General features: G+C 41.3%; 1 protein-coding gene across 3 annotated transcripts in view; it reads left to right on the forward strand.

The window, feature by feature from the left end:
* DOCK3 (dedicator of cytokinesis 3) overlaps positions 1–17,914 on the forward strand; it is a 1,203,328-nt gene that overhangs the window by 153,040 nt on the left and 1,032,374 nt on the right. For all 3 annotated transcript variants that reach the window (XM_029599541.1, XM_029599543.1, XM_029599542.1), the window contains exon 3: positions 16,226–16,266. In XM_029599541.1, the coding sequence (XP_029455401.1) occupies positions 16,226–16,266 (41 nt within the window). The remainder of the gene's footprint in view (positions 1–16,225; positions 16,267–17,914) is intronic.

The following is a 17,914-nucleotide window of genomic DNA, read 5'->3' on the forward strand; positions in this document are numbered from 1 at the left end:
CGGAGGGAACGGAGGCAGGCTGTGCGGCTAGGCGCGCGCAGGCTGCCCAAAATTGGCAGCCTTGCGCGCGCCGACCCTGGATTTTAATGGATACGCGCGGCTACGCGCGTATCTATTGAAATCCCGCGTACTCTTGTTCGCGTCTGGTGCGCGAACAAAAGTACGCGTTTGCGCTAAATTATAAAATCTACCCCTATTTGAATTACTTTGTGTTTGGAAATGACATCATTTGACTAAACAGATTGTAAGCAACCTCATTGATAAAGATATCTACCAAACTATCCACCTTCTTGAGCATATAACTTTCTATTTGAAAACTCTCAAGAGGGCCAGTTTGGGGGAGAAAAGAGGGGAGGGGGGTCTTCTATTGAAATGTATATTTAGGGGGAAGGGGAATTTTGGAAAACAGAGATGTCAGCTTCAAAAGCACTTTAAAACCCATGGTTGCTGCCTCAGCTTCTATCCCATCTGGGAGTTTCTTTGCTGCCTTGTCATCATGACACACCTGCACCAGTGATACCTTGCAGTGTTCTGTCATCGCTAGATCCATCAGAGGCCTCCTTTCCTCCATGCTCAAGGATGCCTCTTCTGCCAAGGAAGTCCAGAGGCCGCCTCCTGTTGAGAATCCTCCCTGGGGTTCATGGATGTCTGTGGCTCTCTTTGTTTAACTGGACCAGGGACAGATCCAGGATCAGATGGAATGACTCGTGTCCTTCCTTTTCACCATTTCATGTAAATTAGAGCAAGAAATTGCTAAGAATTTCCTTCTTGCACAACATTTTCAGATAAGAAGATAAAACGTTGACATTGGTTCAGACCAAGGATCCATCAAGCCTAGCTTCATGTTTTCAACAGTGGCCAATCCAGGTTACAAATACCTGGCAAGTACTAAAACATTAAATAATTCCCATGCTACTAATGCCAGTAATAGCAGTAGCTATTCCCTAAGTCAGCTTCATTAATATCGTTAATGGACTTCTACTCCAGGAACTATCTAAACCTTTTTTAAACCCAGCTACATTAAGTGCCCTAACCACATCCGCTAGTAACACATTCCAGAGCTTAATTGTGTGTTGAATGAAAATTTTTTCTCTGATGATGGTGCAGGGAAGAGATATTCAGTTTTGTAAGGAACTGGGGAATCTTTTGGGGAAAGGGGAGACTTATCTGAAAGAATGGGCTCCATGTTAATGAGAGAGGAATCAGATTGCTGGTGCTAACTTTTGAAAAAGGAGATAGAGCAACTTTTAAACTAGAACAAGAGGGAAAGTTGACAGTCACTCTGTTATGATTATTGGTGTTTGGGTGGATCCTTGGACACTGTGGCAGCTGACCATTCCCACGGGGGGCAGTCCCATGAGGGACCATGGTGTCAGGCTAGACTCTGGACACACAAACACTGATTGAATCTTTATTTAAACAGTTTTGGAAACCACCAGAGGTGACAGTAGTGAGTAGAAGATGTTGAGCCCGGCTGGGCGAGTATCCCATAGGACGCTGGAACAGCGGATCCTCTGCTTGGCTGTGCTGTAGTGGAAAGAGACTGAGAGTTATGAGTACGCAGTGAGGAATATACAGAGTCCCAGGTAGAATTGGTGAAGCTCTGAGACAGGGAGACTTCATAGAATAGTACTCACACAGCGGTTCCACTAGACGAGAGGTCTGGCACTGGAACAGAGGGCAGGCCCTCGAGGAGCGAGTACCTGGTTCCAGAGAAGCAGTACTGTGGAATAGATGGTAGTTGTACTCTCAGATGGATTCTGTTAGTGAATTCTTCCAAGTAGAGAAGATGGTAGATGCAGGCAGCAACTCAGGGAACATGGGCCCTTGAGGAGCGAGTACCGGTTCCTGATAGCACATGAAAGAAATAGAAGAGGCCCCCAAGCAGAGGGTACCCCATTAGCAGTAAGAGTTCCAGAGAACGCTGGAGTGGCAGAGTAGCTTCGGTACAGAGAGCGAATCCCATCCGCAGTATCCGAGTTGTTGCTAACTCGATTAGCTAGCAAAAGAGGTAGGCTTTTAAATATCTGGGCAGCGTGACGTCATCTCAGGGGGACGCCCCTGAGGTTCGCGCCAATGAGGAAATAAAGATGAGGGCGGCGTGCGCGCACGCGCCCTATGGTACCTTGGAGGAACATGGCGGGAGGCAGCACCAAAGCCAGTCCGGGGACGCCGGAGAGGTCGGCAATCAGATGCCGCGGCAGCCAGTAGTTCGAGGTGAGCGGGAGGAGCCGCAAAAAAGAGTAAGGTAGGCGGGGCGAAGCCGTCGTAGACGGGTCACAACACACTCACAGTGCATGGTTCAGAGGAAAGTATCTTCGAAGGATACTAATGAAAGAACATAAGAAATTGCCATGCTGGGTCAGACCAAGGGTCCATCAAGCCCAGCATCCTGTTTCCAACAGAGGCCGAACCTGGCAATTACCCAAACACTAAGAAAGAGAGTTAGGGCATCTCAACAGAGAGATTCCAATAAAAGCAACAGTAGTCTATGTGCTAATAAGTAAAGAATCACCTGATCTAAAGGATTCCAAATTAACCCTATCAACTGAAAAGCAGGTTGTTAATACAAACAAAAAGCACACTTTGAAATGTTTGTGTGCCAATGCCAGAAGTCTAAGTAGTAAAATGGGAGTGTAGGAATGTATAGCAGTGAATGATGAGATAGACATAATTGGCATCTCAGAGACCTGGTGGAAGGAGGATAACCAATGAGACAGTGCTATATCTGGACATAAATTATATCGCAGTGATAGGGAGGATCAACTTGGTGGGTGTTAGGTGCTTTATGTCCAGGAGGGCATAGAGTCCAACAGGATAAAGATCATACATAAAATTAAATGCACAGTAAAATCTATATGGGTAGAAATTTCATGTTGGTTGGGTAAGAGTATAGTGATAGGAATATACTACCATCCATCTGGCCAGAAAGATGAGACGGGTGATTAAGTACTAACGGAAATCAGGGAAGCTAATTTATCTAACATTGCATTACTAATGGGAGATTTCAATTACCCTAATATTGACTGGGTAAATGTAACATCAGGACATACTAGAGATATAAAGTTCCTGGATGGAATTAACGACTGCTTCATGGCGCAATTGGTTCAGGAATCATTGAGAAAGGGAGCTATTTTAGATCTACTTCTTAGAGGAATGCAGGATTTTGTGAGAGATGTAACAATGGTGGGGCCACTTGGCAATAGTGATCTAATGACTGGAAGGGGGAACAACATGTAAATCTACAGTTATAACACTAAATTTTTAAAAGGGAACTTTAATAAAATGAGGAAAATAGAAAAAAAAAGGAAAGTTGCACTGCAAAGGTTAAAAGTGCACAACAGGTGTGGGCATTGTTTAAAAATACCATCTTAGAAGCACAGTGCATATGTGCACTGTGTGCACAGTGCACATATGCACAGTGCACTGTGTGCACAGGTGGAAGGAAGGCAAAACGATTACCAGCAAGGTTAAAAGGTGAGTTAAGTCTGTCATCATTCACTGCTATACATTCTAATTCTCCCATCTTACTTCTTAGACTTCTGGCATTAACATACAAACATTTCAAAGTTTGTTTTTTGTTTGCATTTTCATTCTGCTTTTTAATTGATAGGGATAAGTTAGAATGTTTTAGCACAGGTGAGTTTTTAGTTACAGGCACTTGGACTTCTTTTCTTATTATTGGAACCTCACTGTCGGGATGCCCTAATTCTAATGCATCATTAGTATCTTTTGAAGATACCTCTCTCCGAACCATTTGCTGCTGAGCAACTGTCGGCTTTCCCCTTTATTCTAGTTTAAAAGCTGCACTATCTCCTTTTTAAAGGTTAGTGCCAGCAGTCTGGTTCCACCCTGGTTAAGGTGGAGCCCATCCCTTTGGAAGAGACTCCCAATTCCCCAAAAGGTTCCCCAGTTCCTAACAAAACTGAATCCCTCTTCCTTGCACCATCGTCTCATCCACACATTGAGACTCCGGAGCTCTGCCTGCCTCTGGTGACCTGCACGTGGAACAGGGAGCACTTCAAAGAATGCTATCCTGGAGGTTCTGGATTTCAGGTTTCTACCTAAGAGCCTAAATTTGGCTTCCAGAACCTCCCTCCCACATTTTCCTATGTTGTTTGTGCCCACATGTACCACGACAGCTGGCTCCTCCCCAGCACTGTCTAAAATCCTATCTAAGTGACATGTGAGGTGATGCATATAGGGAAAAATAACCCATGCTACAGTTACACAATGTTAGGTTCCATATTAGGTCCTCCACCCAAGAAAGAGATCTAGGCATCATAGTGGATAGCACATTGACATTGTCGGTTCAGTGTGCTGCAGCAGTCAAAAAAGCAAACAGAATGTTGGGAATTATTAGAAAGGGAATGGTGAATAAAACGGAAAATGTGATAATGCCTCTGTATCACTCCATGGTGAGATCGCACCTTGAATACTGGGTACAGTTCTGGTCGCCGCATCTCACATAAGAACAAGCCATACTGGGTCAGATCAAGGGTCCATCAAGCCCAGCATCCTGTTTCCAACAGTGGCCAATCCAGGCCATAAGAACCTGGCAAGTACCCAAAAACTAAGTCTATTCCATGTTACTGTTACTTGTAACAGCAGTGGCTATTTTCTAAGTCAACATAATTAATTGCAGGTAATGGACTTCTCCTCCAAGAACATATCCAATCCTTTTTTAAACACAGCTATACTAACTGCACTAATCACATCCTCTGGCAACAAATTCCAGAGTTTAATTGTGCGTTGAGTGAAAAAGAACTTTCTCCGATTGGTTTTAAATGTGCCACATGCTAACTTCATAGAGTGCCCCCTAATCTTTCTATTATTTGAAAGAGTAAATAACCGATTCACATCTATCCGTTCTAGACATCTCATGATTTTAAACCCCTCTATCATATCCCCCCTCAGTCGTCTCTTCTCCAAGCTGAAAAGTCCTAACCTCTTTAGTCTTTCCTCATACGGGAGCTGTTCCATTCTCCTTATCATTTTGGTTGCCCTTCTCTGTACCTTCTCCATCACAACTATATCTTTTTTGAGATGCGGTGACCAGAATTGTATACAGTATTCAAGGTGCGGTCTCACCATGGAGCGATACAGAGGCATTATGACATTTTCCGTTTTATTCACCATTCCCTTTCTAATAATTCCCAACATTCTGTTTGATTTCTTGACTGCCGCAGCACACTGATCCGACAATTTCAATGTGTTATCCACTATGACGCCTAGATCTCTTTCTTGGGTGGTAGCACCTAATATGGAACCTAACATTGGGTAACTATAGCATGGGTTATTTTTCCCTATATGAATCACCTTGCACTTATCCACATTAAATTTCATCTGCCATTTCGATGCCCAATTTTCCAGTCTCACAAGGTCTTCCTGAAATTTATCACAATCTGCTTGTGATTTAACTACTCTGAACAATTTTATATCATCTGCAAATTTGATTACCTCACTTGTCGTATTTCTTTCCAGATCATTTATAAATATATTGAAAAGTAAGGGTCCCAATACAGATCCTTGAGGCACTCCACTGCCCACTCCATTCCACTGAAAAATTGTTCATTTAATCCTACTCTCTGTTTCCAATCTTTTAGCCAGTTTGTAATCCACGAAAGGACATCACCACCTATCCCATGACTTTTTACTTTTCCTAGAAGCCTCTCATGAGGAACTTTGTCAAACGCCTTCTGAAAATCCAAGTACCGTACACTACATCTACCGGTTCACCTTTATCCACATGTTTATTAACTCCTTCGAAAAAGTGAAGCAGATTTATTAGGCGAGACTTGCCTTGGGTAAAACCATGCTGACTTTGTTCCATTAAACCATGTCTTTCTATATGTTCTGTGATTTTGATATTTAGAACACTTTCCACTATTTTTCCTGGCATTGAAGTCAGGCTAACCGGTCTGTAGTTTCCTGGATTGCCCCTGGAGCCCTTTTTAAATATTGGAGTTACATTAGCTATACTCCAGTGTTTAGGTACAATGGATGATTTTAATGATAGGTTACAAATTTTTACTAATAGGTCTGAAATTTCATTTTTTAGTTCCTTCAGTACCCTGGGGTATATAACATCTGGTCCAGGTGATTTACTACTCTTCAGTTTGTCAGTCTGGTCTACCACGTCTTCTAGGTTCACCGTGATTTAGTTCAGTCCATCTGAATCATTACCCATGAAAACCTTTTCCAGTACGGGTACCTCCCCAACATCCTCTTCAGTAAACACTGAGCATATAGAAATCATGGTTACTGTCAGCATGGATTTACCCAAGGGAAGTCTTGCATCACTAATTTGTTTTATTTTTTTTTTAAGGAGTTAATAAACGTGGATAAAGGTGAACCGGCAGATGTAGGGTATTTGGATTTTCAGAAGGCATTTAACAAAGTCCTTCATGAGACGCTTCTAAGAAAATTAAAAGGTCATGGGATAGGAGGTGATGTCCTTTCGTGGATTACAAACTGGTTAAAAGACAGTAAACAGAGTAGGATTAAATGGTCAATTTTCTCAGTGGAAAAGGGTAAATAGTAGAGTTCCTCAGAGGTCTGTATTTGGACTGGTGCTTTTCAATATATTAATAAATAACTGGAAAGAATACGATGAGTGAGGTGAACAAATTTGCAGATTATACAAAATTATTCAGAGTAGTTAAATCACAAGCAGATTTAATAAATTACTGTAGGACCTTGCAAGACTGGAAGATTGGGCTTCCAAAAGGCAGATGAAATTTAATGTGGACAAGTGCAAGGTAATCCATTTAGGGAAAATAACCCATGCTATACACAATGTTAGGTTCCATATTAGGAGCTACCATCCAGGAAAAAGATCTAGACCTCATAGTGGATAATACTTTGAAATAGTCAGCTCAGTATGCCCTGGCAGTCAAAAAAGCAAACAGAATGTTAGGAATTATTTGGAAGAATATGGTAAAACGGAAAATGTCATAATGCTTCCATATCACACTATGGTGAGACTGCACCTTGAGTACTGTATACAGTTCTGGTTGCCACATCTCAAAACAAGATAAAATACACTGGAGAACGTACAGAGCAGGGAGACCAAAATGATTGCTACCTTGCGAGGAATGGCTAAAGACGTTAGGGCTGTTCAGCTTGGAAAAGAGACTGCTGAAGGGGGACATGATTAATGTCTATAAAATCATCAGAGCTCTAGAACTGGTAAATCTTTTTTTTTTTTTTTTTTTTTTTAATTTATTATTTATCAAACTTTTACCATTACAACAAAGATTACTTTGCTTGGAAACATGAGTGCATATCAAGAAATATTTTTTTCAAAATTATCACAATACAGAAATAAAAATATAGAAATGTTCTCTTTCTACTTGCGGTAATACCGGGGGAAAACCCATAGGTAATACAAGGGGAGAAAAAAGGAAATATACCAGTAATCACATCAAAACTTCCCTGATATCCATATTTTACTTCATTCACGGTTAATTACTGTTGGGGGGGCTGTTCTTTAGAACCCAAAAACTGCCTAATCTGTTCAGGGTTATAAAACACAAACCAGAAGATTTAATGACACATTTAGCGGGATAGTGTAGTACAAAATTGACACCTTTCGCCAAAGCTTCAGGACGCAATTGCAAAAATTCCTTACGGCGTAGTTGTGTCACTCTGGAAAGATCAGGGAAAATACGAATCATACCCCCAAGATAGGTAATATTTATACATTTGAAATAATGCTTCATAATTAACCCTCTATCTATTCAGAATACAAGGTAACAAACAAAACAGTTCTTTCTGCCACTTCAACTCCAGAACTCTCTAAATAATCTGAAAGGTTATCAAAGTTCCCAGGGTCTCCAGTTGGTGAAATCTGAAACTGTGATTGTTTCTGTTGAAGGTATATTATCTTTTTTACTGATGGTATTTGTTCTTCTGGTATCTTAAGAATTTATTTTAGATACCCTTTAAAAGTAATCAAGGGAACTTCTCCCATTACTCGGGGAAAATTCAATAATCTTATATTTAGCTGACGAAGATCATTTTCCACTGACTCTAGTCTGCGTGTTAATATAGATTGTTCCCGCATTATAACAGCATTAGAGTCAATTATTCTTTTCAGATCTTTCTTTATCTCTATTATGCTTGGTTTTGTTCTTCCAATTTCACTTTACAATCCTTCTCTAGAGAGGCAATTTTCTGGGAGGTATTTTCGACCATATAGGCCTGTTCATTGTGTCCAGCGGCAAGCCCCACAATTAAGAGAGAGCCATGGCTGCTTCTGTTGCTCATATTCGAGAAGTATCCATTGAGGATATGTGCAAAGCTGTAGCTTGGTATTCAGTTCATACATTTATGTCCCATTGCCTTCTTGATAACCTCTCAAGAACTGCCAGTAAATTTACACAAGCAGTTTTGCAAAGTCTGTTCTCACTGCAGCCTATTGTCAATGGTGGGGGCCAGGTTGCTTACTAACAGGCCAATACAGTACAGTGCGCTCCGACGGAGCACACTGTTAACCTGCCCTTGGACGCGCGTTTTCCCTTACCCCTTATTCAGTAAGGGGAGGAAAACGCGCGTCCAACCCACGGCACCTAATAGTGCTCTCAACATGCAAATGCATGTTGATGGCCCTATTAGGTATGCCCGCGCGATGCAGTAAGTAAACTGTGCAGCCAAGCCGCACATTTTACTTTTAAGAAATTAGCGCCTACCCAAAGGTAGGCGCTAGTTTCTGCCGGCACCGGGAAAGTGCACAGAAAAGCAGTAAAAACTGCTTTTCTGTGCACCCACCGACTTAATATCATGATATTAAGTTGGAGGTCCCGAAGAGTAAAAAAAAGTTAAAAAAAAAGAAAAAAAATGTTTGAAGTCAGCCGGCGGCTGTCGGGCCGAAAACCGGATGCTCAATTTTGCCGGCGTCCGGTTTCCGAGCCCGTGACTGTCAGCAGGCTCTCCCGCGGACTTCACTGAATCGGCCCGTAAGTAAATGCTCCACTGTATGTCTCAGCTTGGGACTCCCCACATGTAATAGCTAATTCAGCCTGATTGATGGAAAAACCAAGTTTGCTTATCGTAAATGGTGTTTTCTATAGATAGGATGAATTAGCCATGAAATTCCTGCCTGCCTCCCTGGAGTCTCGATTACATAGCTAGATTTAGCTCTGATGTAGATTGAAGAGACTCACAAGGGAACATGTGCATGAGAACTCCCACTCATGTTCAGTAGAGCTCAAAGCTTTACCAACTTGGAGAGATGAGTCTGGTGCTTTCAGATGACACCACCTACATATAATGGTTAATTCATCCTGCTATGTATTGATAATATTGTTTATAGTAAGCAAACTTGCTTTATTTTATTTATTTAGGGTTCTCCTGCCCCGAAATGTTCCCCAGTTCTAAAAAATCTAAATCTCCCTTACTTACACCATCATCTCAATGAAGCATTGAAACTGGGGCCCTGCATGTGGAACAGGGAACATTTCTGAGAATGCTACCCTAGAGATGCTGGATTTCAGTCTCTGACCTAGAAGCCTAAATTTGGCTTCTTCCCTTCTGCACCTTCCTATGTAATTGTTACGCATATATACCATGACAGCCTGTTCCTCAGCTTACTCTAAAAATCCTATCCAAGTGGCCCCTAAGGTTTACCACTTTCAAGTCAGGCAACAAGTTACCAAGCTCACTAGCTGCCTAGCTATGTACATTTCTAATAATTGTGTTGCCAATAATAACTGCAGTCCTATCCCTTTCCAGTTGCTATTGCTTCTAATTTATTACAGTAAATAGACTTTCTCTGCTTCTCTTCCTAAAATTGAAGCTATGAGTAAATGACTAATAAATTGTTCAAAAAATTCCTCTGTATGCCCACCAAAGACTGATGTATTTCTTTTGTGGACTACATGCGTGTAGTTGCTTGGAGATATTTGCAACTTTGTACTGTATTTAACATATGTGGGTAAATAATACTTTGCTTTTCGAAAGAGTGATTTGTTTTATTTTCATTGCTGCTGTTCACCTTCACTGCGCAACAGTAGTAGAAAATAATTGTCACATGGACTCTGTTCCTGTGCCTCCTAGCCTGTAAACGTATCAGGCTCTAGCTTCCCTCCTATACTACCCAAGTAGAAAGGCTCAGAATGCAAATGTGTAAACATTTTTTTCAGGTTACCACCTATTCTGATGTCAAAGCAGTTTTTTTCTCAGTTTATCACTGCTATTCACTAAGGCCAACTTTGCTTATGTTCTTATATTCTTAAACAGGGATTTGGAAAGTGTTGTAGCTGCTCTTCATTTATTGTTAAAATGTAAAGACATGTAAAAATAAGTCAAAGGATTGTCTATCTGATAAAATATTTGTCTTCCACATCTGCTGTACATTCAAACAGTAATCCTTGAACATACCAAAGGTTCAAGAAGCCCAGCATCCTGCCTCCAAAAGTGGCCAGTCTAGATCATCTGGTAGTGCTTGGCAAATCCCGATATAAAAGTTTGTTTCATGTTGCTGTCCTCAAGAATCAAGTGGTGGAGAAACCAAAGTCCCTTTGGGTGGTAATTTAGGAGGACAGGTCCATAAATAAACTTGTCCAAATTTTTTTAAACAAGCCTACTAGTCTTAACATTTTGGGGCAACAAGTTCATCGCTTAATTGTGCATGACAGAAAAATCCTATATGTTAATTTTACAGAGTGTTCCCTAGTTATAAAAACATAAGAACTGCCATACTGGTTTTAGTCCAAGGGTCCATCAAGCCCAATATCTTGTTTCCAACAGTGGCCAATCCAGGCCACAAGTACCTAGCAAGATCCCAAATAGTAGATAGATTCCATGCTGCTCATGCCCAGGGATAAGCCAGGGCTTTCCCCATGTACATCTAGTTATAGCGATTTATAGACTTTGTCTCCAGGCATTTGTCCAGGATGCATCTTTACCACATCCTCCAGCAATGAATCCCATCATTTCCTTGTACATTGAGTAAAAAAAAAAAAAAAATTATTTTCTCAGATTTGTTTTAAATGTGCTAATTAATAACCTCATGGTAAGTTTTTTGTATTTTTGAAAAAGTAAACAACTGATTCATGTTTACCTGTTCTACTCCACTCATGATTTTATAGACCTCTTTCATATCTTGCTTCGGCTATCTCAACTTCAAACTGAAGAGCCCTAACTTCTTTAGCCTTTCCTTACAGGGGAAGCTGTTCCATCTCCTTTATCATCTTGGTAGCCCTTCTCTTTATCTTTTCTAATTTTACAATATCTTTTTTTTTAGATATGGCCACCAGAATTGCATACAGCACTCTAGGTGTGATCGCACCATAGAATAATACAGAGGCATTTTGATATTCTCTGTTTATTACATTCCTTATAATTTCTAACATTTTGTTTGCATTTTTGACTGCTGCCACACATTGAGCCAATGATTTCAATATATTGTCCACAATAATACCTTGATCCTTTTCTTGGGTTCTAGGGAACCAAACATTATATCATGTAAATACAGTGTTGATTATTTTTCCCTATGTGCATCATGTTGCAATTATCCACATTAACTTTCATCTGCCATTTGGATGCCCACATAAGGTACTCCTGCAATTGCTCACAACCCGCCTGTGATTTTACTTCTTGTGTCTTCTGTGAATTTGATCACCTTACTTGCTGTTCCCTTTTTCACATAATTTATAAATATGTTAAAAAGCACAGATTGTGCAGTAGGATACCTAGCCTTTGCTTTCCAGGCCATGGTTTTGGCTGGTACTGCAAATAATTAACATATGAAGGCTTCCATATAATGAGTAGGTGATTCATGACATTTCTCAGTGGATATTTGTTCATGTGTCTAAAACCACAATGCCTACAATTTTCTTCCTACTTGGTATTCTCAACAGAGAGGCCAAATAATGCATCAGATAAATCCACAAAAATTGGTACACATAGGGTTAGATTTTCAAAACCTTACACACTAAATCCCGGGCTTAAAAGCGCCGGGCCAATTTTCAAAGGCCCGGCCATGCGCGTAAATCCCCAGGATGTGTGTAAATCCCGGGGCCTCGGGAAAGTGGTGTGGAGGGGGCTGAGCGGTCCGCAGGGAGGGACTTGGCTAGAGACACCTGGCACAGTGCCCATTTGCTGCTGTGCTGGGGGATCGCGTGCCAACAGGGTGCCAACGTGCACAACTTGCTCGAAGCAGGCGCAAAAGGTAAGATAAGGATTGGAGGGTTAGGATGGGGCGGGAAGGGGTAGGAAGGTTAGAATAGGGGATAGGGAAGTTCCCTCCCAGTCCGCTCCTAAATTGGAGCGGACTGGGAGGAACCTGCGGAATGCTGTGAGCGTCTGCGCTCAGGTTGCACAAATGTGCACCCCCTTGTGCGCGCCGACCCCCGATTTTATAACATGCACGCACCGGTGCGCGCATGTTATAAAATCGTGTTTCCATGTGTGCGCACCGGGTAGCGCATGCACATGGTCGTGCACAAGTTTTTAAAATCTACCCCATATATATCATACAGAAAGTAATTTAGGGGCCAATGTACTGAAGTGCATTAAAACTAATGTAGCATTAACACCCATTTTAACACAAATTAGTGCTGCATTACCTTTAAACTATTTTTGTGCTAGTCTGCGTAAAGGTTAATGAGCTGTTTCTATTCAAATCAGCTCATCAATATCCAAATGAGATCAATGCAAATCTCATTGAGCAGCATGATTTGTGTTAACCTTTAGGTTACACAAAAACTTAACTGCACTTCCCTGAGGTGAAGTAAAATTTTGTGTTCTCTCCGGGAGCTAAGGCACAGCCTGCTGTGGGGTTCTTCTCTTTTCCTCCCAGTGGTCAAGCAGACCCTTCTTGTCTGATCCCTTCCCAGATAGCGAAGCAAGACCCCTCTTGTATTTTAAAGAGGAGGGGAGGGTGTTTCACTCAGCCGAGGAAGGAGACCAGAAGAGGGATTGAGGTATTGCTGACTGGTCTTACTGTGCTATTGAAGTGGGGGACATTTGGGTCCAAAGCGGGCCTTGCTATAGCCACTGATTATAATGCATTAGTGTTATCTCCTGCTAAACACTATATGAGGTTCATATTCAGTCACAGTCCAGATATCAAAGTTAGCCGGATAAACTATCTGGCTGACTTTGGAAGTATATTTAATAGTGCAGACTTACTATTGATACTGCCAGCTATGTTAAAGTTAGCCAGATAACTTTAGGACAGGGCTTTGGCTCAATCAGCCTTAGCTGGCTGTTATCCAAGTAACTCTGATTATCAGATTTAGCTGGCTAGCTTAGCCAGATAACTCGACTCTTCCTAGTTATGCCCTTAACTTAGCTAGCTAAATTCTAGGGATAATTGAGCCGTGGTTAAAAAAAAAAAAAGCGGCTGGGGGTAAAATTGTGCAGCCGGCTGTATCGCGGTGGTGCATTTTCGCCCACCGCAGTTGAGACCGAGCTGCATGCTTTCGTACCCATAACGCCACGGGAAAAGGTGGTGTTATTTCCCACGGTCAGCCGGCGATAATGTGGAAAACATTATCGTGTGCAGCGCTGTAGGGCCTTAACCCCCTTCCAAAACCCACCCACATTCCTCTCCTTCCCCTTATTTCAATAATACTACTGCGATGTGGCCGTTATCGCGTGTGGTAGGCCACATCGCATTTTGATAAATGACCCTGTTAGCTGGCTAAATGCTGTTGAATAATTACCTCTGTTTAATGTCAATTCGTCAAGCATTTAATACAGTGTTTTGTGAGACACCATTTGCATTAAAACTGGCCATTAATGTGCAGCAACGGGCAATTTTTAAACAGCTTATTACATTGGTATTTAAAAAAAAAAAATCGAGAGTAGAAAAATATAATTTCTTCTCAACTACCTGTCAATGTACTTCAACCCTCGTGAGGGAGAAAAGGTTAGATGTTAATTCATCCTACTTAAAAGTTAGCCGGAAATTTTCACTTTGCTACATAGTACAAACTAGCTACCATAAATTCCAAAGTGAAAAGCACATACTACCCATTCGGCGAAATGGTATTAAAATTGAAGCAAACTTTATTTGATAAAAAATAATTCTTAGTGGTAATCATTGTTGGAGAAAGAAGGGGGTACAGATATTTCTGCCTCATCACAACACAATCCAAATGACATTGTAAAAGAACTGTCCCCATGTTACAGACCTCAGTACAGGAGACTTGTATTTGCATGTCTTGCTCAACAGAATTGCAGAGGTTGGGTGTACCATAGAAGCAATATGCTAAGTCTCTGGGAGGAAGAGAAGGAAAGCTTTCACTGTTGTGATGACCTCTGTTGATTGAAGGAGTGAAGAATAAATCTTGGATGAATCTTTTACAGTCATCCTAGCTGGCAAGGACATGTATTTCTAAAACATGCAATTTGGAGTAGGAATAAAACACCACATTATAAAAAAATACATTGTGAAAGAACATGGAGAAGCAGAAAAAAAGAATATTTAGACCACTCATAAACTAAAATCTAAAACAATCTCACTTAATGGATTATAGATGTTTGCACTGCTCTTGCTTTGGTTGTGTGTATGTTCATTATGTTGTGAATAAAAATAGGATGTAATTTCCTGGTTCTGTTAGTCTGGATCTTGTTATGAATACTAGATTCACTAAATTAAAAAAAAACAAACCCTAACAAACTAGTATATGTAAAAGTTACATTTATTTTATGCTTTGAGGATAGTAGCCTTAGTTACATAAATGAAAACTTGCACATATATTTTATACAGTTTAGAATGTGTTAAATTACAGTGTTAGTAATAATACAATATTTGCACTAAGCTTCACCATCATCCACAAAGCTATTTACAACAGAACACCCATCGATATACACTACCCACTCACACTACACTTCTCTTCTAGACCCATCAGAGAAGCCTACAAGGGCTCGCTACACCGCCCCCCCCCCCCCCCCAGCCAAATCCACACACCTCTCATCCACCAAAGATCGAGCCTTCTCGACAGCGGCGCCAACCATCTGGAATGCCATGCCTCCTGACCTTAGACAAGAACCTTGCATACTGACATTCAGAAAGAAACTCAAGACTTGGTTATTTCTACAAGCCTTCCCTGATCTATGACCTCCCCAACTACAATAACTCGCCATGGTCCTCTAGTCGATGTACCCCAACCCTGATATAGCATTTGACCCGACATTAGTAAGATCTGAGTTTTATGACCTGATACTATTTAGTCATGAATATACGATATTATTACAGTTCTGAGTATATGATATTATTTATATATTTGATAGTATTCAGTCCTGAGTACATGTTATTATTATTATAGTCCTGAGTACATGACCTGATATTATTTAGTTCTGAGTTACACATGCCTCTGGCTCTTCCTCCTCCCAGTTCGAGTGCCCCTGTTTTATTGTAACTTTTCACTTTTCGCCTTATTGTTCATGTTGATGTTAATGTTATTGCCCCATTGTTTCTTGTAAACCGATATGATATGATTGGTATCATGAATGTCGGTATAAAAAAGCACTAAATAAATAAACAAATAAAGCTTTTATGTGAGTATGGTGAAACTACAGTTTGAAGGACTAATTTAATACCCTAGTGGTTAGAGCTTTGTCTTGGAGACATAGTTGATCACCGGTAATCTTTAAATGGAAAGGAGTGGAAGAGTAGCCTATTGGTTAGTGCAGCGGGCTATGACACAGGGAAACCAGAATTCAAATCCCACTTTCACTCTTTGTGACCTTGGGCAAGTCACTTTACCCTCCGATGCCTCAAGTACAAAGTTAGTTTGTAAGCCCTGTGGCGATAGGGAAATACCTATCGTACCTGAATATAGACCACTTTGATGTACACTTTGAAGTGCCGAAAAGCGGAATATAAAAATCTAAATAAATAAATAAACCTTTGAAGGAAGACTACAGAGAAAAAGAAAAGAATAGATTAATAGTAGAATAAGCAGGTTTACAGATGATACAGTCAAACTATTTATGGAAATTGAAATGTTTTCTTAACTTTGATATTTCAGTCCATTTTTGCATTAGCATTTTGTTTGGGCCAAAATGATAGCAAGCATAAAGAATTACATGACTGACTTTTCATGATCATATGGCAAGTGACCGTGATGGATTACAAACCTCTGTTGCCAGACTTCAGAGCTCTGTACTCTAATTCTCATATCATTTTTCTTCAGGTGTTCTATACCAACATATATGAAGCTTGTTACATTCTTTTTTTAATGTAGCCTTTTCTTTTTATTTGCTTTAGGTTGGTACCGAGGATCTTCAACAAAAAAGCCTAATGTAAAGGTAATTATTATGGGAGAAGAAAGCTCCCACCAATATTTTTTGTTACAGCTTTTGCCACCTTATAGCTATTTATTACTTAATGAAGTCCCTTTTCTCTTTCCTCATCTCCTCTAAGTAGTTAAGCTTACAATACTGTAATTACAGACAGATGTGATGCAGGCTTGCAACATGGGAGTTTTTATGATACTAAGAAAAATTTAGTGAAATTTGCAAGGTAATAAGAACTTTGTTAAAGAGTAGTAAGGGACCTATGCAAAGAATCATACTTGTAAATAAGTTCTGATGAGAATTGGGGAAATTACTATGAGAATACTGCTAATTGTACTTGCAGAGCCAAAGCTGAAGGATTAACATGTTCTGCAAGCACTAAAACAGGAATGGCTAATCCTGTTAAAATGTGATGTCATTAAATGCTAAACAGGTGGAAATACCTTCCAGTGTCCATGGGGCATCATTGGAAGTAAATTAATTTTAATAAGAAAGTCATGCCAGTGAATTAAATGAATGTCAACTTGAACATTCATGTTTTAGGTTTACCATCATTGTACTAGAAGATTCAAGGTTGCAGTTTTCCTTTAGGGCTCTATATTGGGCTCCCTTCCCCAATCCCTCCCCCTCATGTTCTCTTCTTCCTTTTAGCTCTCCATCCTCTGCTCTGGCACTCTGCCCTCTCAGCCAACACTCTCCTTTCTGGCTTCCCATCATCAACTCTACCTCACAGATTTCCATACTCCTTTCCCTACCCATCAAATCTCAATCATCTATTCTCTTTCTTGAGCAAGTAGATAACTAAGGTTTTTCTCATTCTGTGAGTGAGCAAAAATGCTGCTTAGATCAGGACCTAAGCTTGAATCTCCTGGAGCAGCAGTTGCCATGAAGACGTATAACTAGCAAACAAGCAAGTAGCATAGGCCATGAAAATTACTTGGTATATTGCCTGCCTGCTGCGAAGGTGGCAGACCTCATGCATCAACTAGATAGAATTTTAGAGTGCTGGGAAGGAACCCACTGTTATGGTACATGTGAAGTACTGGAAGCCACATTTGTTGCGGAGCGCTCGGAGAGCGATCCTACTCCTGGGAGAGGTGTGTGCCCTTGGGCAGCGGCTCGATGCCAGAGGGTCTGAAGAGGTGCCGCGGGAGGCGTGGCATGCCCGAGCATGGGTTGGACGGAAGCAAGCTGGAGTGAAGACTGGAAGACAGGCCCGGAGGAGGGCCTGCACGCTTCGGAAGACCCAACGACGCTATGTTGGTCTTGTGAACAGTCCTCCGACCGTTCCCAGCCCTTTCGGACCTGCCGCAGGGTACGGCATGAAGCGGCAGGCCGGATGGAGGCCAGGGCAGCGAGGACTGGAACATGGAAGCAGACGAGACTCAGAGACAAGGTACTGGACGTGCTGACGTAGACTCAGAAGCAAGGTACTGGAAGTGCAGACGTGGACTCGGAGACAAGGTACTGGACGTGCTGACGTAGAGTCAGAAGCGAGGTACTGGAAGTGCAGACGTGGACTCAGAGACAAGGTACTGGACGTGCTGACGTAGACTCAGAAGCAAGGTACTGGAAGTGCAGACGTGGACTCAGAGACAAGGTACTGGACGTGCTGACGTAGACTCAGAAGCAAGGTACTGGAAGTGCTGACGTAGACTCA

The sequence above is a fragment of the Rhinatrema bivittatum genome, chromosome 4 (assembly GCF_901001135.1).
Source record: "Rhinatrema bivittatum chromosome 4, aRhiBiv1.1, whole genome shotgun sequence".
NCBI lineage: Eukaryota > Metazoa > Chordata > Amphibia > Gymnophiona > Rhinatrematidae > Rhinatrema > Rhinatrema bivittatum.